This window comes from Sorex araneus, chromosome 11, assembly GCF_027595985.1.
Source record: "Sorex araneus isolate mSorAra2 chromosome 11, mSorAra2.pri, whole genome shotgun sequence".
NCBI lineage: Eukaryota > Metazoa > Chordata > Mammalia > Eulipotyphla > Soricidae > Sorex > Sorex araneus.
Window position 1 is genome coordinate 38,911,884 of NC_073312.1, and position 25,456 is coordinate 38,937,339.

The 25,456-nt window shown below is 42.4% G+C and overlaps 1 protein-coding gene across 2 annotated transcripts in view; it reads left to right on the plus strand.

The window, feature by feature from the left end:
* VSTM4 (V-set and transmembrane domain containing 4) overlaps positions 1-25,456 on the plus strand; it is a 91,806-nt gene that overhangs the window by 47,887 nt on the left and 18,463 nt on the right. For both annotated transcript variants that reach the window (XM_055119167.1, XM_055119168.1), the window contains 2 exons: positions 17,144-17,250; positions 18,411-18,472. In XM_055119167.1, the coding sequence (XP_054975142.1) occupies positions 17,144-17,250; positions 18,411-18,472 (169 nt within the window). The remainder of the gene's footprint in view (positions 1-17,143; positions 17,251-18,410; positions 18,473-25,456) is intronic.

Below are 25,456 nucleotides of genomic sequence, written 5' to 3' on the forward strand. Positions count from 1 at the left end.
ATGGTTTGAATGTATGAATCAAATGATAAAGATAGTGTAGATTTTTTTTAAGTGGCCAAAGCATTCTCTTTCCCAAAGACTCACTTTAAACACAGTAACATTGTTAGTTTCTTGCACATATCAAGCAACACATGATAAAAATAAAGCAAAAACTGAAAAAATATGAAAGAATAAATGGATAAATCTACTTACAGTTATGGATGATTGCATAAATGCTCCCCTCTTAATACTGGAAAAACACTAGACAGAAAATTAGTAAGAATATTGAAAAACTAGGCAACACAATCAACCCAAAAACTGTATTGCTACATAGCAAATACTGTAGCCAAAGAAAACAAACATAAGTTTTCCAACTCCCTGAAACATTTAAAATAAGAAATCTCTTATCTTAGACCATCTTAATCCTAGGCTATTAGACCTCGACAAATTTAGAAGAATAGAAATCTTAGTGCAATCAATCTAAAAATAAAAAACAATAGTAATCTAATCTCTATTATATAGAAACTAAAGAACCTACTTTTGAATAATCCATAGTCAAAAAGAAAGTTGCAAAGGAAATAATTTTTTAAATAATTAACTAAAAAATGAAAATAACTAACACAATATGTGGGGTGCAGATAAAGTGCTGCTAACAGAGATACTTATACTATTTGATGCTTCTATGGAAATAAAGAAAAATCTTAAACCAATATTCTGAAGTCTCATCTCATGAAAATAAGAAAAAATAGCATAATAATCCCCAAACATACAGATTGTATGAGGTTCCGAGTTTGATTCTGGGCAGATCACCATATATATATTTATATTTTATTTTTGGGTCACACCTGCGATGCACACGGGTTACTCCTGGCTCATGCACTCAAGAATCACTCCTGGCAGTCTCAGGGGACCATATGGGATGCTGGGAATAGAACCCGGGTCGGCCACGTGCAAGGCAAAGGCCCTACCCACTGTGCTATTGCTCCAGCCGCACCCCCCCACACCCAATAGGTTTTTTAAAAAAAAAAAAAACCCAGAGCTAACAACAGGAAGGAAATAAATATCAAAGAAGGAAAGAGGTGAAATTGAAAACAGTAAAGCAATCAAGAAAATCATTGAAACAAATAACAATTAGTTAATCTTTGAGGAAATATAGTCAAAGTTTACTCAGGAACTCTATGTTTTAATACTATAATTTGTGACTCTATAATTATCTTGGTAAAAGTTTCAATTAAAAACAAATTTAGATATTGCTGGAGAGCCCTATTAACAGTCCCAACAAATTTGACCACTTTGTGTTAACTGGTGTTGGTTTGGGATTCTTAGAAACCTTGTTACCAGTATTAGGATGCAATTTTATTTCATTAAAACTTCATTGTCTACCAACTACTCTCTACCAGGGAATAAGCAGTAAGAAAAAGAAACAGAAATCTCTGCTATTGTAGAGTAGGTTGTATCGTAGAGTAGGTTCAAATGTTTGTCCCCAAGAAAAAGATGTTTGACTATAACTTAGGAAATCAACAAATCCTCTCTTCCCACAAACAAGGATAAAACTGAACAGAATGAACACACATAACTATTTTAGCACTCTGGAAATAGACCAAAGATATATACTAAACAGTGAGGCTTTTATACTGGAGGAACAGCTGATTTGCTGATAAGAACTGTAGTACTCTGTGGAGTTTTGGCCTTGTGTCAATCTGATACTCAGAGGTTCTTTCAGGGCAGAGAGTTCTATGAGGACATCAGTTTCTCTGTTGTGGTAGAAGTGCATTTGCTTGACTTGGAGCAGTGTGTAGTGTCCACCTTCAACAGAACTGTGAGTGGAAGCTGTAATCTCAGAAGTAGTATAAGTAATAAGCAAGGATATTCAACAGCCCTACTGCCTTTAGGTTTGGGTTCTGGCTGGCACAAGAATACTGTGGTGACATATGCATATTTGTGGGTGAATAGAGAGTTCCCAAATAAGGTAAAGGGTATACCTTGCAAATAGTAAGAGAGGTATCAAAACTACTATTAGGACAGATATAATTTAAAACAAAAAATATTGGGATTGGAGCAATAGTACAGTGGGTATGGCATTTGCCTTGAATGTGGCTAACCCAGGTTTGATCCCTATCATCCGATATGGTCCCTGAACTACACAGGAGTGCTTTCCTGAGTGTAGAGCCAAGGGTAATCCCTGAGAACCTCCAGGTGTGGCCTCCAAAAACCAAAAATAAATACATAAAATTGTTATTAGAGGCAAAGAAAGAAATTTTATAATCATAGAAGGTCAACATAGCAGGAATATTTAACAGTTTATTATGTTGGGGCTGGAGGCATATAGTCAGTGAGCTAGAATGCATACCTGTATGCAGGCAGGAGTCTTAGGTTTGATCCCCTGTATTGCATGATTCCTTAAACAGCAATAGGAACGACTTAGTTGGAAGTATCCCCAGAGCACTACCAGATGTGACACGCCCAATAAAACAAAACAAACAGACCAAACAATAGAGCCTCAATATACACAAAACAGATGGAAAACTAAAAGATGAAATAGTCAATTTTAGATGAATACTTGAGATTTTAATGCTCCACCCTCAATAATTGCTATATAATACTTATAAAATATTCAAGGGTAGAGATCAAGAAATTTAATGTAACAAATAAAAATATTCAAGTTGCATAATTTAAAATCATCCAATAAGTGCAGAAGACATTCCTTTTTTGAGGTAAAATTGTTTGATATAAAGAAAATTTAAGGAAAATTTATTTAGGGAGTTTTGAGGTAAAAAGGAGATTTATGTGTTAAGAGAACGCAGACACATAATACACTTTTGACATAAATATGGGATATTCTTCAGGATAGACTACAACAACATATCTATAGTGATTTAATAATGTATATATGTATGAAATCATACCCATCATACCCATGATAGGTCTCATTCCCCTGACCTTGAAAGATCCTCCAATGCGGCACCATTGGGAAAGACAAGTACAGAGAAGCTGCTAAAATCTCAGGGCTAGGACAAATTGAGACATTACTGGCACCCGCTCAAGTAAATCACTGAACAACGGGATGACAGTGATACAGTGACAGTGATGAAATCATACAGAACTTAACCCTGGCAAAATAAAATGAAATTAATGACAATTCTTGGAAATGACCAGATTTTAAAGAATTAAGATATCACACACTTCAGATGACCCAGGTTTGATCTCTAGCACACCATTACGGTTTTACGAGCACCCTCAGGAGCGATCCCTGAGTGCAGAGCCAAGAGTCAGTCAACCCTGAGTACCCAGGGTGTGCCCCTACTTCAAAGTAAATAGGGCACACTAAAATAATACATAGATTGAGGAAGTAACAAATCATTAGGAAATATTTTGGAACAAGTGAAAACATTAACACGGTATATCAAAATGTATGGTATGCTACTAAAATAGTACTGAGAGAAAAATGTATGGCTTTAAATGTATTTGTTATCAAAAAGAAAGATTTCAGATTAATAATCTTTACTTTGTCAAAAAAAAAACCCTGAAAAATGCATAAGATGCATAGGACCCCACCATGCTCAGTGAGCAAAAATAATACCAGTAACAACCAGTTCTGTAAACTCTCAGCTAGTTCTGTGACATCAAGATGAGAATGTTTATTGAGTTCAAAGAAATGACAACTGGCCAAAGCACTGCAGGAATGGCGCTTGCCTTGCACACTGGTGACCTATTTTCTATCCCCAGCGCCCACCACGGGTGATCCCAGAGTGCAAAGTCGGGAGTAGGCACAGCTGGGTTTGGCCCTTTTGTGCCTCCCCCCAAAAAAAATAATAAAAAGAGAAGAAAGGAACAATAGCACAGGTAGTCAGTAAATCACAAGAAAGTGAGAGAGAGTAATGAGAAAGCCATATTCAGAAGTGACTAAAGAAGAATATGGTTAGTGATATAATAAAAAAAATACATGATCTGAGCATTAGGATGACAGCAGCAGAGGGAAAGATCAAGGAGTTCCAAGATAAAAAAAAAACTCTAGAAAACAATAGAGAATGGAAAAATAAGTTTAAAGAAAATGAGCAGCACATCAGGAGACAGTGGGATAAGATAAAAGTCACAGTCCCTGAAAAACGTGGAAGAAAAATTCAGTGAAGAATCACTAGTTACAGAAATGATGGCTAAGAATTTCCCAGAGTTGAGGAGTACAGCCACCAAGATCCAAAAGCCAGAAGTGTCACAGGGAAAATAGATACCAATACAGAGACACATTATAATCAGACTGACAAAAGCCAAAGATAAAGACAAACAAAGACCATAGGATTCACAGTAGATCCATCAAATGAAATTGTGAGCCAGGAGAAAATGGTGGGATATAGTAAAAAACAAAACACCTCAGTGAAATGAACACCTCACTAAGAATACTCTATCAAGTTAGATTACCATTTGAATTTGAAGGAATGACACAGAGCTTCATAGACAGGCTACAGCTTAGAGAATTCATAGCCTTGAGGAAGAACCAGTTGGGATGGGAGATGTATGCCAAAGTAGATAAAGTACCAAACATGATGACCTTTCAGTGTCTGTGTTGCAAGCCATAATGCCCCAAAGTAGAGAGAGAATATGGGGAATATTATCTGCCATGGAGGTGGGGGTAAGGTGGGAAAGAGAGGGTATACCCCGGATATCGGTGGTGGGGAATGTGCACTGGTGGAGGGATGGGTGTTTGATCATTGTGAGATTGTAACCCAAACATCAAAGCTTGTAACTATCTCACGGTGATTCAATAAAATTTTTTAAAAAAGAGAGAATTCATAGCCTTGAGACTAGTTTTGCAGGAAACATTAAAGGAGTTTCTTTGAAAAGACAATGTGGATTGTATAAAAGTGTATTTTATCCTATTAAGGAAACACGGGAATTATGTTAAAATTATAACTATAGATAATGTTAAAATATGTGTTAGGAAGTAAAATACTATAGTAAAAATATCTAAGTGCAAAAAAAATCACCTGAATAGACACTGAGCATTTAATGTAAATAAAACATTAATTTATTATTAAAAAGTATAAAATCCCTTACCAAACTAAACTGGAAGTAAATAGACCTTTCTTAGTCTAGTTGGGTGCAACCATAAGTGCATGCGTGAATGTCATACTCCATGGCAAAATGTTGAGAAGTTTGTCCACACAAAGAGATTACAAATAAACAACAGTAGTTGTTTATTGTTGCTTTATTCAGAGTAATCAGAAACCGGAAACAATTTCAGTGTTCCCAGTAACTGGTAACTGAATAAATAAAATTTTGTTTTCCACAAATTATTTGGTAATAGAAAGGAATAGATTATTTGGTAATAGAAAGGAATAGCCTGACATAGGCTCCTGCATGGATGAATCTCAAAGCATGATGTTTCACGAGAGAAACTCAATGCAAATAATTGCATATTATTGTTTTCTATTTCTTTGAAATATCCAGCAAAAGTAAATATAGAGACCTAAAATAGATTAGCAATGACTTGAGGGTGCCAGTGAGGCATAATTATAAATAAGCAGGAGGGAATTTTGGTGGGGTGGCAAAAATGGTCTAAAACAATACTGTAGTATTGGGTTGGACACTTGAAGTCAACTTGGGTTTGATCCCCGGTACCGAATATGGGCCCCTAAGTGCAGAGTCTGGAGTAAACTGTGAGCATCTCCAGGTATGGCTCTAGAACAAAATACAAAGAAAACAATCTCAAAAAATGAAACTATACTGTAGTGGGGGTTGTACAGTAGTTCTGCCAAAATAGTCAATTGCACACTTATGGCCAGTGAATTTTATGGTATATAACGTACACTTCACTAAAGCTGATTTGTTTTAAAAGCATGTTTTCAAAAGGCCCCAGGGGTTGGCATTTCAGCTGGCGGAGCGGAGAGGTCAGGGCTGGGTGGCCTGAGCTACAGAGGGCCGGCCTGTGGGGTTTCTCAGGATCTTCGTGCCCTGCTGGGTCTGGCCTGCATTAGCAGTGGGGAGTGCCTACTCTAGGGCTCCACTTCCCTCCTTCTTTTACCACCCTGCTAGGAGCTGGTGCAGACTGAGCCTGGAGGGCACCATGAGGATGTCACCCTTGCCTGGTGGGCACTAGCGTTTCCATTCCCTCTGGACTAGGCTACCTGCCCACAAAGCAGAGAGGATAAGAGTCTCCCAACTGGTGTGGTCAGTGAGGCTGCTTGATCCTCCCGTTGGGCCGGCCTGCAGACTGCTCCTCGGAAGCCTGCCCTTACGCTGTTGCATGCTCGGACCCTCAAGGGCCAGGCCTACCCCTCGGACACTGGTGTGGGTACCTTATCCACTTGCATTTCCCTCCCTGCATTTCCCTCCTGCCAGTTTCTCTGGGTCTGCAGCCCAGATTCCCTGCCACAGTGTTTGACTGGTGAACTCACTTCACCTTCAGAGTCAGGCCTCGTGCTGATTTCTACCTCTGCAGCCCAAGCAGCAACTCCAGTCCCTGTCAGGCTGATGTGGACTCTCAGATCCTATTCTTTCAGCTGTGCATGGCAGTGAGTGGCTGGGCCGCTGAAGTCCCGCACTATCATGGGGATCCATGTCCTTGTCTGTCCTCTGACCACTTCCTGCTAAGGGAGACTGGGCAGGGAGGGAGCACAGGATCTCGGGCAAGAGTCCAGGAATGAAAACTCTCAAGCAGGGGAGGGACCCTTGAGCTGACGCTGAGGCTGGCTGGGGCCTTGCCAGGTGACCCTGGATGGAATCTGGAGACTTTAGGGAATTCCATGCTTTCTAAGAGGCAAAGTTCAAAGGTGGGAGAAACAAGTTTCATTTCAGTCAGAACATCCTTGGAGTTCCAAGTTACTGACTTCCTGACCTTTAGGGCCCGCACTTGGGAGATGTGTCTTTCCTGTGATCTCCCTGGAACTGGTACCAGGCCCAGGACTCAAGGATACAAGGGAATGTCCAGGAGAAGAGGCCTGGGAAGCAGGGAGAGAGAGGAAAAAGGCCTGGGGCTGGAGGTACCCGGTCCCTAGAAATGCAGAGTCCAGGCAGACACCATGGCTGGCAGGAGAGGCAGCTCCACATGCCCAGGGCGATGGTCATCTGTGGATCTCCAGTCCATATCCTAGCTGTACTTCTAGTAAAGGCAGTGCTCTGGGCAGAGGACCAAGAGTGGACACACGCTGTCATTTTTCACATGACAACCCCACAGAGTAAGTCTGTGATGAGAGAGAGTGCACAGAAAGACAGAGTGCACAGAAAGACACAGAGAGAGAGAGAGAGAGAGAGAGAGGGAGAGAAAGAGAGAGAGACAGAAAGAGAGAGAGAAAGAGAGAGACAGAGACAGAGAGAGAGAGAGAGAGAGAGAGAGAGAGAGAGAGAGAGAGAGAGAGAGAGAGAGAGAGAGAAAATGGAGCAGTAAGGGGCCCTCAGCAGCCCAGTCACTCATCTCCAGAGGTGATGCTCAGCTCCATTACGGGAGTGCGTTTGGATTGGGTGCTGAGTGTCACAGTGTCGACATTCACAGCTCTGAGCTAGGCACAGAGCAAAGAGACAGTCAGCGTGGAACAGGTAGAGCTAGAATTGTTAGGGGTGTAGCTGCCAATGAAGTCCAAAGGCATTGATTAGCAAATGTCCCAACCTTGTTTGTGGTGGTCTGCTGGTTTTCCTGTCCACTTATTTGCTCTGTGTGCCTGCCTCTGTCCATGTTCACCAGGGCAAGAGGATGGCAAGGGCAGGGAAGTTAGTATGGTGTATCTCCCCTGACAGCATCCCCAGTGTCAGTTCTCTGCCCACATGGTCACCCTTGCTTCAGCTCAGCATCTTCCATGCCCACAGTAGAGGCAGCCATGGAATGGACAGGCCTGTGAGATGAGCTGATGATTCTGGATAAAGTCAACAATAGTCTTCCTGGGTGTGGTGTCCATAGGAGCAATGCCTTTCCAGAAGTTGAGTGACCTCATGTCATTCATTCAGCTGCTCTGGAGCAATTTTTACCCTCTGGGATTTAGTGTGTTCTCTTGCCCCTTGGCCTCAGGGTCATTGTGTACATTGGAGACTCATTTACACTGGAGACTAATTTACATTTGGAGACTCTGAACTCTTGAATCAAGATGCTGCCCTGGCACAGCCTCTGAGATGCCGTGTGAAGCTGGCGGAATCCAGGAAGGACGGGACTTAATGGGGCTCTGCAAAACTGCTGGCCTTGATAGTGGGCAGAGGAGAGGAGCACAGCTGGGTAGAAAAGAGAAGCACATTCCCATGCCTAGGAATTGTTTGGAATGAGGAATGTCAGCTGCCAAGAGTGAGGCAGGCTTGGGTGGTCTCGTCACATAGAAATTCTGCTCCTCTACTCCAAAGTTCAAAGAGTTTGGGGTAGAAAAAGTGGAAGCAGCTAATCCTCCCACAGTGCATAATGGTAATTGAGAGGCCTAGATGCAGTCAACCCTTGCTTTCAGAATGAAAAGTGAGATCAAAGAGGGAACCCTGAGTCTGGGACGACCGAGTCTTCACCCTGCAATCCAACAGCTGCTGCTTCCTGCCTCCCTCTGAGCCAGAACGACCCAGGCCTTCCCTGCATTCAAACTGCACTCACCCACAGGACACCAGGAATCTCCTTGGGTCAGGGTCTATATTTGGGTTCCCTCATGTGCACGCTGAACCTCACAGCTTCCTTGAGGTTGTTTTCATCTCCTCTCCTGATACTGGAGGGTTCAGGATTCAGCCACATCTCCTGCACCTAAGACCCTAACACTTGGATTGATTCCTCTTCCTCCTACCAGGTCAGGGGTTTTAGCAGCCGAACCATCCTGGGAAACCCCCACCCCAGAATTTAATACAAACTTAAAATGCCGCAGAATGCTGATCTCTAACTTTCTGGCATTTTCTCCTTAGGGAGCCGCTTTAAGCCTAGAGCAGCTATTGTGGATCTGGCTTGATTTGCCCTTTTCCTGTCCTAGTTTCTGGTACTTTGTTATGTAGGCTGGGCCCAGAAGGCTGGCTGACCTGGATCAGCTCCTGATTCTCCTGCCGAACCTCCCTAAGGCTTCCTGTGCCCAGTAGGAGAATCAGAGATTGTAGGTATCAAGCACTAACGCAGCGCCTTGTTCAGGAGGTAGATCAGACTTGTCATTAACTTCAGGGTCTGCAAAACTTGACTGCTCGCAATTTGTTTTTGGTCTAGAAAACTCCAGGTGGCCACTTTCTTTTCCTGCTAACCGAGGCAGCCGCCCATTGTTCGGGGTTCCAGCCTCTCCCTCGTGCTTGGCAACTTGCAGTGTCCTGAGTTGGTAGCTTTACCACATAGATCTGACTGTGGGAATGTGAAGGCAAGCCAGGCTCTTTGAGACAAGAAAACCTGTGATTGTGAATTCAGTAGAAATCCACAGAGCCGGGGCTGGAGCGATAGCACAGCGGGTAGGGCATTTGCCTTGCACACGGCCGACCCGGGTTCGATTCCCAGCATCCCATATGGTCCCCTGAGCACCGCCAGGGGTAATTCCTGAGTGCAGAGCCAGGAGTAACCCCTGTGCGTCACCGGGTGTGACCCAAAAAGTAAAAAAAAAAAAAAAAAAAAAGAAATCCACAGCGCCAAGACATGACACCATTAAATACTTCTTGGGAACATCGTTCTCTTTAGGTAGCCCCGTAAACCATTTCTCCTTGCTCCTACTCATCGGACATTGTGGTCAGTGCAGTTCACCATTTTATGACCCTAAATTCAGGCCATACTTTGATGGACCTCGCAATAACACTGCTCCCCAGTTAATGGGTTGGACCTGAGGCCCAGGGAAGTGAGTGACTTGGGTTAGGTCCCCTCTCTAGGCACAGTAAAACAGCTTTAGTGACACCTTCTGCCTTTGCTCATTTGCAAAATGCAGCCACCATGTGCCATAGAGAAGAGGTGCCCAGCCCTGCTGGGTGGGTCAAAGACTCTGGCAAAAAGCAACAAGACCTGAAACTTATCCTTGTCCCACCAGGAGCCCCACGTGCGCCTTCTGCCCCACCCTCATTGGAGCCAGAAGCACAACCCTGTTCCCACAAATGGTCCTCTTGCTGGCCACACTACCCTCTAATTGAGATGGGGTTTCCGGCCAGTTTTTTTTTCTTTTTCTTCTTCTTTTTTTTAAGTCTTGGTTTGACCGGCTCCAGTGACACTCACTCCCTTGTGTCAGAGACAAATGCAAACCCGTTCCAGCCCAAGAAAGTAGAATGACTTTCTTGTGAGTGAATCATAGAGTGGGCTTTCTTAGTCAAAAGTTCCCACCAGCCCTTCTGATTCTGAGGGAGAACTTGTCCACCATATGTCATTGTGGTGACTCAAGTGTATTTGGGTTGTTATTGCTGAAGTATGAATTAGGACTAAATTTAGTGGACTTTTAAAGTTTTGAAAGGAAATGTGGTGACAAAGCAGAACCCTCCAGCTTGCCAAAAGTCATGGACAGGCTGGCATAAGTTTGTGTAAATGATGTTTCCAAACTTTCATTTTATATTAAAGAGCTATAGAATTCAAGAGAAGAGGGAAGGGAGGGGAAATATTATTTGATTCTTCCATAGTACAGCTGGGGAAGACAATCCACACTCAGCAACAATAAACAAAATGAATTTGCCAAAGATTTTAGCAAAAAGGAATTGTTGGGCATTTAACAGAAGGCCACAATTCAAAGGGAATTGGAAGGAAAATGTTTGCGATGGATATATCATATTGATGTTACAATTGTATGAAAGTTTATACCAAAATATTCAAAATGTGAATACATAGTATCATATATATAAAATATATATACCAAAATATTCAAGACGCTAATAAGTAGATACATATATCATATATCATTCATAAACAAGGAAACACAATTACACAAAATTGGGAAATGTTAAGTTTTTACCAGCAGTAGAAGATTATGTAAGTTAGAGATCATGTTTTTCTTCATTAAATGTGTCACTTTTTTAAAACAAACTTGATGTTAAAGATAAAGAAAGTATAAATGCACTTTCCATTGACTGAGTGGTTATATGGAAGTACTATGAACTTGTCAGAAATTATTTTCACAGTTGGTATTAAGCATCCTTTAAAGAGGTACTCCTTTGTGAACTAACAGTTCCAACTCTAAAAATACAACCTAAAACCAAACATCAAAGAAGGAAAAACCATTATGTACAAATATATTTATAACAGTGCTATTTATATACCAAGCTGGGAAGCAAATTAGATGTCTAGTTGTCAGGGAATAGCTAAGTAAACTATGACGTATCTTTCACCGGAAGAAACAAGAATAAAACAGAAGACAAAATGTTCAGTATAGAGTGCAAAACTGAAATGCAGTACAGTTGACAAACAGCATAAGATTTAAGAAACCAAGAAGAGTTCACAAAATTTCTACAAATGCTTTCATTATAGTTGCCAAGAATTGGAAGCACCACTGCATCTTTCTATAGCTGAATGGATAAAGAAACTATGGAACTTAGAGAAAATGTTAAAAATAAATAATAATCAATTGTTAAAAAGAAATAGCTATCAAGCCATTATAAGATAAGGAAACTTCAAAGCATTCTGCAGTGAAAAAAGCCATTCTGAAAAGGCTATGCACTATATGCTTCCAATTATATGACAATCTGGAAAAGTCAGAACTACAAAGACATTAAAATAGTTAGTGGTTCACAGGAGTTGAGAAGTGGGAGGAATGAATAGGTAGAGTTCAGAGGATTTTTCATGGCAGTTAACTATTCTATATGATATTACAAGGATGGATTATTCGTTACGTATTTGTCCAAACAAACAAAATGAGCTGCTTGTAACGTATGTCAGCATAGTTTTATCTGGTAAAGCAGTATATCACCTTAAGAGAGGAGGTTGATCATTGGGGTGGCTGTGCTTTGGGGTGGGTAGGGGGCTTATGAAAAATCTCTGTAACTTTAGCTCACTTAGTTTCCCCACACCTCCAATTCTTGGGTTATACCAAGAGGTGCTCAGGGCTTACTCCTGACTGCAGACTGGGCTAGGGAAGTATATGGGATGCCAAGGATTGAACAATGGGGGTTAAAAGCAAGGCAGACACTTTACCACTGTACTATCTATCTGGCTTCCCTTTTGCTCAATTTTTCTGTGAGCTCAAAACTTTAAATATTAAGTGTATGAAAAAAATTTTTAAAGGAAGGTGAAAATGACTAGAAATATTTAGAAGATTTTGTTTTGTTTATAACAGAATTGTTTTCCTTTATTTCCCTACCTTTTATTACTAATTTTAAACCATTAATATGTATCAGTATATTATGGAAAATACAAACATTTTAAGTTTTAAAAACATTCAAAATAAGGTTGATTATGTGATTTATACTTAAGCAATACAGATTGTCTCTGGCTTCTTTTCTCCCTTAATGAGTTTTTTTAGTTTTAGGAGGGTTTTTTTAGCTGCATACCTTTTGGCTATTTGTGAATTAGCCAAAAGATAAGCAGCTAAAGATATACAGTGAACTCTGTACTCCAAAGCTGTGACAGTTAGAATTTCTGTTCCTAACAAAAATAAACTATCACTGGGATTCTAAGTGGGAACTGTATTCTTAGAGTTTTTCCCACTATGAGTAATTCAATTTTTATTTACTTTTAAAACTCAAGGACTATATTAGCATGGTCATTTAAAAAAATTAAATATAAGGACATATTTACTTGTATTTAGTTTACTCTTTCAAAAATGATATAACCACATGATTTTATAATTACATTCTAATTAAAATAATTAAAAATATAAATATGTCTATAGCACATATGTTCATATATATGTTATATATAGTACATATATATGTATATGTAGACCACCGGAACCTAGCTGCAGCCATGCTGGAGGTCCCTCCCCACACGTTCGGACAGGCCTCATGCATGAAGGTACCAGCAGAGGAACCCAGGTGTGTGTAATTCCATCAACGGCCAACATCCAGAGAGACTTAAAAGCAAGCTCTCAGAAGCCACGCGGTATCTTTAGCCTACTTCTCCCTCTGGGAGAAATTGGCAATCCTCTGAGAGTTTCCTGCCCACATGGGACAGCCTTGCAAGCTTCCCATGGTGTATTCATATGCTAAATCCAGTAACAAGCTGGATCTCATTCCCCTGACCCTGAAGAGCCCCCAGTGCGAAGAGCCCCCAGAGTCGTTAGGAGGGCCGAGTAGAGATAGACTTCTAAGATCTCAGGGAAAGGACGAAATGAGATGTTACTGAGCCCACCCGAGAAATCGGAGATTAACGGGATATCATGATTGTGATCGTGATCTATGTATATGTGTATAGTGTGTGTTTATATACAGGTGTGGTACATATAGTATAGTACATTATATACATGTGTGTGTTGTAGTATGCATCTGTTCATATATGTATGTAATCCATAGTATGCATATGCACATGTATATACAGTGTATATATTATATATTGACACATAATGCATAGTATGCACGAGTGTTGAATATATATATTACATGTACACACAGTGTTCATGCACACACATGCAGCAATTTACATGTATACACAAGTTTGTGTACGTAGTGCACATGTGCAGAGTAGTGTATGTAGAACACATGTGTTCAGAACACACATGAATATACTATCACATGATATATGTATACACATGACCATAATATATTTTGTGTGCCTATGCATGTGTGTGTTCATATTATCTGTAGTAATATACATTATGCACAGGTGCATAATGTATATGTATATTATTTATAATTTATACACGTGTATACGTATGTCCATGTGTTTTATATAACACACATATATACTTACCATGTATGGTATGTATATGCACAGTGTGTGTGTACACAATAATAATTCTCTCTGGCAGACCCCCATCTGCTTTATTCATTATCACCCTCATTTTGAGGAAGCACTGTTTTTAAATGTTTAAGAATACTTCTAGTTTCTTTATGCATATGTAGACAAGTACTAGTATATATTATTATATTCCCATATTTATTCCCATATTTTCACATGAGAAGTGGTATATTTAACACATTGCTCAATGCCCAATCCTTTTACTTAATGATGTGTATTTCCTTATAAATATATTAATAGCATCTTCATTCCATTCTACAACTATAGGAGGCCCAGGTGCCAATTTGTGGCTTCACCATAATTTCCTTAACCAGTCCCCTGCCGGTGGACACTGGGCTGTTTCCAACATATTGCTGTTGCCAACGGCGCTGTAATGACTAAACTTCTACACACATTTCATACACATGAAAGAATATTTGCAGAATAAATTCCCAGAAGTGAAATTGCTGGGTCACAAAGCATAAACCTCTGAGTTCTGACAGCCCAGGTTATTCTGATTGCCAAGTAATTCCCCGTCAGGACTGGTTCACACTCTTACTAGCAGTACTTCTGAGGTCCCAATTCCCTATACCCTTGCCAGAAGAGTGTTCTGTCTCACATTCGATTATTATTCTGATATGTGGAGAAAGGAAGTGTAGTACATTTTAATTTGGATTCCTTTCATGGGGGACTTTTAGCATATTTTCATAGGGAAGAGCTTTCTCTCTCGTGTGCAAACTGTACTGCTCTCATTCATTTTTATTACTAGGAAGTTGGTCATAGCATATGAATTCCTAAAAATTCTTTATGAATTAGGGAGATAATGTCTCTTGTCAGTTACTCCTACGTGGCTGAACCACGTGCCCAAGGACACGAGAATCAAAAAAGCACTTCTTTCATAAGGCTGCTGGCATCACTAAGATCCAGTTGAAGTCAGGCAGGAGCGCTTCAAGAAGGTGTATGCTCTACATTCCTAATGAATCAAGAACAGCTTCACATCAGGCCAGACATGTTTGCCACTTGTACCTGGGCTGTTGACTTATAGTTAGTTAGAGTATATCATTGACCACCTTAAAGATTTAAGTCTTGGTTGTTTTTTATTTTTTTGATCATTAAAAAAAATATTGAATCACTGTGAGATAGTTAACAAGCTTTCATGTTTGGGTTACCATCACACAATGATCAAACACCCATCCCTCCACTAGTGCACATTCCATACCACCAATCTCCCCGATGTACCCCCCCCCCTTTTCTCACCCTCCCCCTGCCTCCATGACAGACAATATTCCCCATACTCTCTCTTTACTTTTTGGCATCATGGCTTGCAATACAGATGCTATGAGGCCATCATATTTGGTCCATTATCTACTTTTGGCACATATCTCCCATCCCGACTGATTCCTCCAGCCAGCATTTTCTTAGTGATCCCTTCTCTATTCCATCTGCCTTCTCCCCTCCGCTCATGAAGCAGGCTTCCAGCTATGGGGTAGTCCTCCTGGCCCTTGTATCTATTGTCCTTGGGTGTCAGCCTCATGTCACACTATTCTATACTCTACAAATGAGTGCAGTCCTTCTATGTCTGTCCCTCTCTTTCTGACTCATTTTACTTAGCATGATAATCTCCATGTCTGTCCATTTATAGGAAAATTTCATGACTTCATCTCTCCTAACAACCGCATAGTATTCCATTGTGTAGATGTACCGAAGTTTCTATAACCAGTCATCTGTTCTAGGGTATTTGAGTTGTAACCAGATTTCAGCTATTGTGAACAGTGCTTCAATGAACATATAGATACAGATGTCATTTTTACTGTGTTTTTTTGCATCTTCCAGATATATTCCCAGAAATGGTATTGCAGGGTCATATGGAAGCTCAATTTCTAGTTTTTGAAGGACTGTCCATATTGTTTTCCAGAAAGGCTGGACCAGTTGGCATTCCCACCAACATTGAAAGAGCGTCCCTTTTTCCGAACATCCACACTAGCACTGGTTGCTTTTGTTCTTTTGAATGTGTGCCAGTCTCTATGGTGTGAAATGGTATCTCATTGTTGTTTTTATTTGCATCTCCCTGATGACTAGCAGTGTGGAGCATTTATTTTTGTGCTTTTTGGCCATTTGTATTTCTTTTTTAAGGAAATTTCTGTTCATTTCTTCTCCCCATTTTTTGATGGGGTTGGAGGTTTTTTCCTTGTACAATTCTACTAGTGTCTTGTATATCGTGGATATTAACTCCTTATCAGATGGGTATTGGGTAAATATTCTTTCCCATTCTGTGGGCTCTTTCTGTATTTTGGTCACTGTTTCTTTTGAAGTACAGAAGCTTCTTAGTTTGATGTAGTCCCATTTGTTTATGTTTGCTTCCACTTGCTGTTTCATCCTTGAAGATGTTATTTGCTTCAATGTCATAGAGAGTTCTGTCTACATTTTCCTCTGTGTACCTTGTAGATTCTTGTCTGATACTGAGGTCTTTAATCCACTTTGATCTGACTTTTTTGCCTGGCATTAGATGGAGGTCAGAGTTCATTTTTTTTGCAGGTAGCTATCCAGTTTTCCCAGCAGCACTTGTTGAAGAGTCTTTTCTTGTTCCACTTCACATTTCTTGTTCTTTCATCAAAGATTAAGTGGCCATATATTTGGGAGTCTGTGACAGGATATTCAGCTCTGATACCAAAAGCAGACAGAGATACCACAAAGAAAGAACTACAGACTGATATCCCTAATGAACACAGATGCAAAGATTCTCAACAAAATATTAGCAAATAAAATCCAACAACTCATCAAAAAGATCATACACCACAACCAAGTAGGATTCATCCCAGGGATGGAGGATGGTTTAACCTTCTCAAGTCAACCAACATAATTCATCATATCAATAGAAGAAATGGAGGGCTGGAACAATAGCACAGCGGGTGGGGCATTTGCCTTGTATGCTGCTGAGTTGTTCTGTTGAGGAAGAGAGATGAGGATATCCCCCCAAAAAACATGCCCTGCTACCTAGAGGAGAACCAAAAGTTCTTCCAGTGGGGCAGGATGGAGTCCACAAGTCTTCACAGCATGTGCCTGGGATGATACGTGGGTATCAGGAGTGCTGGGAGGAATAGCACACTGAACCCTTGGCCTGTTTCCACAGCTCCCATAGATAATCCCTAATTTAGCTTTGTGTCTCTCCAGGGTTTTTATTAAAAAAAAAAACCTTTTAAATAGTAATAACTTTCCTACCTTATCATCTTATATTAGCCAAGGGACAGAACCAGCACATGAAATCCCCCTGGAGTGAGCAGAGCAATCCCCATCCAGCTGTAAGAGTACCTGTCTTACACGGGGAGTGCTTGGACACCACCATTTCTTTCCCTTTCCTTGAAACATACCTGCTTTGGGCTTCAGCGAGGTCTTTTTCTTCTGCAGCTCAGGGGAGACTGTCACCAGCGTGACCAGCTTGGCCCCATTGCAGCCCAAGAAGGGCAAGAGGAGGAAGGAGAAAGCTGACATCCCTCCCGCTGTTCCAGCCAAAGGTAGGGAGCAAGTTTGAAATGCTTATGTGGAAACCACCATGATGAGGAAGTGGGTCTGGGGCTTGGTGTGGGATTGGAGCAGGGAGAGCTGGAAGAGGGAAAGTAGGACCAAGTAACAATATGGTCTGCAGTACTGGCCCCCTCCCCAGAGATTTTATGTCAGCTCAAGGTGTGGGGGAATTACCGGGATGATTCCAAAGTGTCTATCATTTTAAGCTATTAGGATGCCTTATCAATAAAGAGGGGGAAGCAAAGTGCTATCAATATTTTCCTGTTTTTTTCAAGGGAAAGGAGGCTCTCTGATTTTTATAAAGGAGAGAGCAGAACATTTTAGGACAATCAGACTGTAAATAGTTCGGTATATTTTGAAAATCATACCTCAAAGAATTTGAAATATAGTTTAATACCGTTTAATCACAATACAAGTTACATTTTGATCCCTCACTAGAACTTCACAGAAAGGCCTTATAGTGAAAAACAATGGTGCTAAGGTTGGGCATATCTTGGATGGATAAAAGAAGCTAGAAGGCAGGAAATTCTGGGAGGCCTCAGGAGTGCTGATCTTTGGGGGAGAGAGAAAGAACCTCTTCACTAGCTGGGCATCAAATAGTTGTCTCCTTCAATCAGAGTCAAGTATCCTACTGCATGAGAGATGAAACAGAGCTCAGTGGCCTGACCTAGAAGGAAGGGCTGTTTGACTTCCAAGACCAAGTTCCACATCATTTAATTATTAGTTACATGACAAGGAAAAGGAGTATGACAAAGAAGAGAATTGATTTTCTGCTCTTTTATGTGGAGGCAATAAGACTGTCCCCCGTGACATCACAGTGTTTCCAGCGGGGACAAAAGTCAGGTAGTGTTAGCATGCTTTTAGGACAAAGAATCAAGGAAGCATCAAGCCCAGCCTCTACCAAGCATACCTGCTGCTCTGCACTCAACCTCATTGTCACGGGAAGCATTTACTGCAGAGTTGTTCTGTTGACCAGGAGAGAAGACAATATCCCCAAAACACATGCCCTGGTATCTCGAGGAGAACCAAAAGTTCTTCCAGCGGGGCAGGATTGAGTCCATAAGTCTCCACAGCATGTGCCTGGGATGATGCGTGGGTATCAGGAGTGCTGGGAAGAATAGCACACTGAACCCTTGGCCTGTTTCCACAGCTCCCATAGCCACCACGTTCCACAAACCGAAGCTGCTCAAACCACAAAGGAAAGTCACCCTGGTGAGTAACCTTCTTCTTGTCCTTGCTAACCGTTACACACCTCAGGGAAGTGTACAAAAAACGCCGAGGGGCATGTGCATTTGCGGGCTCTCCGGGCCGCTGTCTCACTGCCCGCTTTGCTCTGGAACCGCTGTGTATGGGCTGGATTGGGATGGCCATTGGCCAAGGACAGGCGAAGGAAGAACGAGGGCCAAGCTGGTTGCTGATTAGTTACCATTTATTCAATCTCCCATCTTTCTCATCTCCCACATCCAGCTTTGTCCTCCCTCTGGATCTACTGCAGCCTCTCTCCCATCTCTCTCCTTCCCCCTTTTCCTCTCTCCCTTTGCCCCTAGGTAGCACACTGCCAGGTAGCAAAATCAGCATAAGAAAGCCCTTCCTGAGGGCTGTCAGGTTCAAAGGGAACACAACCTAGGGGCATTCCAAAGTCCTTCCTGACTGCCAGTAGGCAAGATACCTCTTAAGGGTTTTTTTTTCCCTCTCCTTATTCCAAACACTCATTAACATCTTAATACTAGTTATTTTTGTATGGACATAACAAGAGATACATTGAGGCTGGCAAGGCAGCTCTCCTGGCAACATCTTGCCACAGACTCAGACCACAGCACTCAGGCCAGATTAATCATTCCTCACCCTAGCAGGGTCCAAATCTAGTTATCACTGTTTGGATCATGACATTTGTCCATGATCAAGCTCTTAACTTATATATAGTTAAGCATTAGGCACTTTGGCCAGGCCCATCTCGATGCCAGGGTAGCACACAACTCACTGCTTGCCCTGGGTCCGTCTTGTCCCTCGTCTGGACCCTGCTTTTGGGGGTGCTAGGAAGTAAGGGCAGCTGAGGCTTAGGTCAAGAGAACAGATGCCCAGGAGGAAAATACCATATAGAGTCAAATGACCCCCAGGTTACAAAGGCATGGCATTTGCTAAGTCTTCCTGTGTCCATACAAAAAGGACATGGCTCTGAATAAACTATGCAAAGGACTCAAGGAGAAGAGAAAAGCAATATTTACAAGTCAACAGAACACTAAGAAAGAAGTTACAAATAAACACAGAGGAATGGGAGCACTGTGATCTGAGTAACCCAATAAACCTAAACTACCTGAGGCTATGTAATCCTACAGAGAAGGAAGAAAAAGGTCACATGTTTCATATACATGTTTCATATACGTGAAATAGGATGTGGGGGCAGAGAGATCACTCAGTGGACTGGATCACATGCTTATCACATAGCAGTCCTGGGTTCAGCCTCTGAGACTGCATAGTTCCCTGAGTACCACCGGGAGTGACCCCTTGACAGTAAACTGAAAATAGCCTCCTAACACTGATGTTTCATTTTATTGGTAGGACAAAAGCCAATTAAATAAAATAATAAAATAGAGGGTTCCCAGCTACCCTTCCTTCCCAGCTTTGACCAGCTCGGTATAATCTTTCTTGCTGCAACCCAGGATCTCGTATTGCATCTAGTGGTCTGGACTTCTCCATCGTGTGAGACTCCCTCAGTCTCCCTTTTTTTTCCTGCATGGCCTGATACTTTAAAAGACTGATAGTTCATTTTTCAAAATTTGTGGTTTGTTAAGGTTTATAATAGTGTTAATGCTTATGGTGTTGATATACACTTTCCACAGCTCTGAAGGGCACATTGCCTCCCACCCCCACCCCATCGGTGTCCTTATGTTACTTCTAGTCCTCCTCTTCATTTCCCCCTGCTTGATAATCTCTGTTTGTTATCCAGGGCCAAGGGATTGTCACCGTTTATTACTGTCTCTCCCCTTGTTTTGTTTTTCTCTAGACCACAGATGAGTGAGATCATCTGGTATTTGTCATTCTGCCTTATTTTGCTTAACATGATACCCTTCCATTCCATTCATGTTGCAGTGTACTGCAAAATTTATTATGACCCTGCAATCCCACGTCTTGTCATCAAACCCAAGAACACAAAAACATTAATTTGAAAAGATGCCTAAATGCCTTTATTCATTGCAGTACTTAGTACAATAACTCAGATATGGGAGCAATTCAAATTTCCAACGAGAGATGAAGAATGGATCAAGAAGTGGTGGCATATACACACAATGCAATTCTATACTGATTTTTCAAATGTGACTTGATTTGCATTCCTGTGAACCTTTCTGATGACTAGAAATGAATGTATGAATTTGGGGGAAGTACAACATAGAGATGACTTTCCTTTCTTGTGGCATCTCCAAAACAGGAGAGTTCTATTCATAGAAAAACTGCTCAAATGTAAAGGCAAATACAGATGTTTTTTAAGAAAGACACTGGATTTAAGAGAGAGAAAATGTGGGGCTGGAGCAATAGCACAGCGGGTAGGGCGTTTGCCTTGCATGCGGCCGACCCGGGTTCTAATCCCAGCATCCCATATGGTCCCCTGAGCACCGCCAGGGGTAATTCCTGAGTGAAGAGCCAGGAGTAACCCCTGTGCATCGCCGGTTGTGATCCAAAAACCAAAAAAAAATAAATAAATAAGAGAGAGAAAATGTTTAGCTATCTCATAAGTAACACTTCTCACTTTCAGACATGAGATGTACAAACACCGAGTATAAAAAGTGAGTTCCTACAACCAAGAATCGGTAGTGTTTCCTTTTCGGTGAAGACAGCAGCCCTGATGGACAGTCCTTGAATTCATCAGTCTTCAATGACCAACTTTCTTTAGTCCATACCTGATAATCTCCACATTCCCTTTATCCAATAATGCATTGACACCAGCATTATAATTTGTGTTCATTAACCACATTCAAATGTGAGTCACTGGTGGTATGCTCTGACATCAAAGTCTTCAATAGAAATCTGTTGTACACTCACTAGATACAAACTTCTTATGAAGTTTGAGGCCCCATGTAAAGAAGTTGCATGCAACAACATTTTCTGCAAGAACCATGGCCCGAATTCTAATGTGCTGCCATTGATTTTCTTTTGTTTGCCTCTTTCTATTTGTTGAACCTGACATGCTCCTCTTTCCATACCCAGTGCTGGTTTTGCTCTAGGGGCGTCAACCCTGCCTCCATGCCTCTCAGCAGGGCTGGGCTACCCAGCTTCCAGATATGCTTGCCAGCAACTCTGGTCACTGGGGCCTGCCTGGTAGCCACACTTAGCGATAGGTGAGTGATAATTCTGCCCTTGTAGGACCGTATAGTTGTAGGACAGCATTAAGTTTTACAGAAAGTAAATCAAGGCAGTGATGTGCAATTCAGAAGGATTCTTTTTTTGTCATGAAGTATCTAACCCCCTCCCCTTCCTGCCTCTCCGCCCCCACTACCTTATGCTCTGCTTGCTATTTGCCCTTATTAGCCCTCAAACATAACCTCCCATACATTATGTCAGGGTCTTTGCCCCACTCACTCTCCACTCCTCTCGGGTTGTCTTCTTTAAGTTCCAAAGCACTCTAAATACACTTAAATACCAAATGGCCCCACGATCGTTGGCGGTTCAAAAAGACTTCACCATTTTTCATATCAAATTTTCCAGAAACAAGTAAAATTGGAAACCACTTGACACCTCTCATGATACACAATAAGGAAAAGAGCTGATGGCAAATGGGCCTCCGTCTGAGCTGCAGTTTACAGTAAAAAATATCAGGTCTCATGTCTGCAGGTTTAGGTTAATATTAAGATTTATTTTCCCATGAGGCTGACATTGACCTCAGTCTCAATTTGGTCAATATTTATCTCTCAGATCAATAAGTCTTGATGGTAGCTGAAGCTAAGTCAATAACTACTTGTTGACTCGCACAGACCTTGGTGGGTAATTGAGAAAAGAGCTTGGACTTGCACCAGTGTAGGTGTTTAATTCTGCAAGTGCTCTCTCTGCTCTGCTCTGCCCCAGTCCCTCTAAACAGTGTTTCCCAGAAAGCAGCCACATGCCTCGGCCCCCAACCTCTTTTCAAGAGTGTTAATGGCCCATACTCACCCCAGAGTAGCCTGCCTGCTGACTCATTGACAGGAAGGAAGAACCCACATTGAACATCTACTGGGTGCTGGCTCCTCTATTAGATGTTCTGTGGGCTTCATTCACACACAAAATCTTGATGGACCCACCACCTTTATCCTTTAAATAATCACCAGTGAGAACCATTTCTTTTGTTCTCAGGATGATGCAAACCTTTGAGAAACACATATGCTAAGGATTAGCAGAGATTGGAGGACTTATCAAATATGGTAAGGCTCCATGAGCTAAAGGAGGTGAGAAAGATATTCTAGATCTTCTATAGTCAGGGTATCAAAAGTGCCCCTCAGGGGGAATCAAAGAGATAGTATAGTGGGGTACAGTGTTTTCATTGCAAGTGATTAACCTAGGTTTAACCCCTGAGGCCCCATATGGTCCCCTGAGCACCGCCAGAGTGATTCCTGAGCACAGAGCCAGGAGTAAGCCCTGAGCACTGATGGGTATGGCCCAGACCACCCTGATAAAAAAACAAATGTACTCCTCAGCCTTTGAAATATATATATATATATATACAAACACACAAATATATATATATATATGTGTGTGTGTGTATACATATACACATATTATATATTGCTTTTTGGGTCACATCCAGCGATATACAGGGGTTACTCCTGGCTCTTCACTCAGGAATTACTCCTGGCAGTGCTCAGGGGACCATATGGGATGCTGGGACTTGAACCCAGGCCAGCTGCATGCAAGGCAAACACCCTACCCTCTGTGCTATCCCTCCAGCCCATATATTTTATTTCTTATTCTCTCCCTCCTCCCCTCTCCCTTCATTGTAGTTGATGTTGCTGGGGCCAGGGTTGTATACTCATGCATACTTCCTGTTGTGCTCACAGGAAGGTAGGATGGGGGTAGAGGTGGGGGTTCACACATTAGATTGAAGTGCTTGCAGCTCTGCTGGAGTGCTCACAGAAGGTTGGACTTTTTATTTATTTATTTTATTATGGTGCTTGCACACGTGCTTACAGGAGGTCATACTCTTAGTTGAGGCACCGAGTTCTGGTTATACTCACACACATGCTTGTACTCTCAAGCAGTGGCACTAAGAGAATTTTAGTTGTAATGTGCACCAGGGTTGTGACTCTTTACAGCACACACTGGACCGTGGTGCAACGGAGGCCGACTTTAAAATTTGTTAGCAAGCACATGTGAGTCCTAATGTCACAGGGAGCGGGGCTGTAATGTGAAACAGCTGAGCATGTGGGATGCTGGAGATTTGGACTCATGACAGAAGATTGCAAAGCTGGTATTCTGAGCCCCTGCACTCTACCCCACTAGTTTAAACACACAAGAGGACAAACAAAATGAACACATCCATCCACTTCCAATATGAGCTACTGAGGCAAAGAGCTTTCATGTGAGCGTTTTGCAATGACGGTGTTGTCAGTCCATTTGATGAGCTTTCACACGTAACGCCAATCATTGTAGAAGGCTGCAGAAGTTCTGTGTCCTCTGGGGACATGGGTGCCTGTTCACAAAACTTTCCCCTTACACTGGACTCAGGGGAATGGTGGATACTCGCTCAAAGATCCCCTACCACAAAGACTTTCTGGGATCCCCACTTCCTCCCCTCGGTTGGTTAGGTAACCCGGCCACAGAGCTCCCAGATGTCTCTGAGCAAATCCATCCCCTTCCAGGAGAAGCCGCCACTGTGGCCTTGTTTCGGAAGAAGCAGAGAAAGCCAGAAGCGTGTTTGATTTATTGCCATTGCTCGAGGTCATTTATTGACTTGGAGGCCAAGTGGGAAGAGAAAACAAGCCATTTCTGTGGTGTGCAGACCAGGCCGCGATGTTTACAGAGAATAGCAAAGAGGAAGCGGGAGTTGGAGAGGACAGCGGGCTAGGCACTCAGCCTTAACTGAAGGAGAAGAGCAAACCTCCAGTTCACACCCACCTCCCCAAGGGGTGCTCCAGCGGCCACCAGTGCTGTGAAGTCACTGGTTGGAGCGCTGGGTGGCTGTTGAGGGTCAGTCAGGCCGCCCTGGTTCTCTAAGGAGTACTGGTAAGCAGAAGCCTAAAGACCAGAAACTTCTGGGCTAAATCAGCCCTGCTTTCCCAGTGGGTGCCTCCTGTGTCTGTTGCTCCCATCAAGCCTCCACTTACTGCTGGAGCATTTTCTAAACACACCCTCAACTGCATCTGCTCCCACTTTAAAGACTCTTCCAGAACTCCTTGTCCCAAGGGTGAGGCTTGGCTTCCTGTGTGCAGGCCACGGGGCTGTGTTCTCTCCCTGCAGCTTCTGTTCCTTCCTGGAACCCCATGGAGGTGGGACTTTTGCCTGTGTCCCCACTGCCATCCTGCACTAGCTGCCTCTTCTCTGCCTCCCTCCAAGCTGCCACCAGAGCTCTGAACTGACATCAGAATGACTCACTTGCCACTCATGTGACCTTCTGGCCCCTTCAGCCCTTCACCTGGACATAGGCTGTACCTCTGCACAGGTGACCTCCCCATTGCCTGGCCTCATGGCACTTCACAGAGAATCTGTTTTTTTAGCCCTTTGACATGCGCTACCAGATTCCTGGGTCACCGGCCACCCCCACCCCAGCTGACTTCTAATGTCTACTATCCTGGCTACTGTCCCTCCCCGCCCTCTGTTTGCAAATGGTTGCTGTCCTGGGGTTCTCTCCTTTGTGAACACATTGCATGGAAGATTGTTCACTCTCTGGCACTCTCTGGTAGGTACGGCAGCTGCCCACCAGAGCCCTGAGCTGTTGCCTATTCAAGGCAATTCCAGACTGGTCCTACCCATTGTTTGTGGGACTCCCCTCAAGTCCCCATGCATATCCCAGATTTACCGCAGTACACACTGAACTCGTTTTCTTCCCCTAGACCTGCCCTGCCTGAGGATATTCCCACCTTCAGGGGATGTCTGTCCCCTCCGGCATCTTCTTTCCCCTTCTCTCAAGTCCACAGATGGTCTATGATGCATATATGCCTCCTCTCCATATGCTTGTCTTGCCTCTCTCTCTCTCTACTCCCTCATGGCTTCCTTGCTCTCCCACCACCTCCC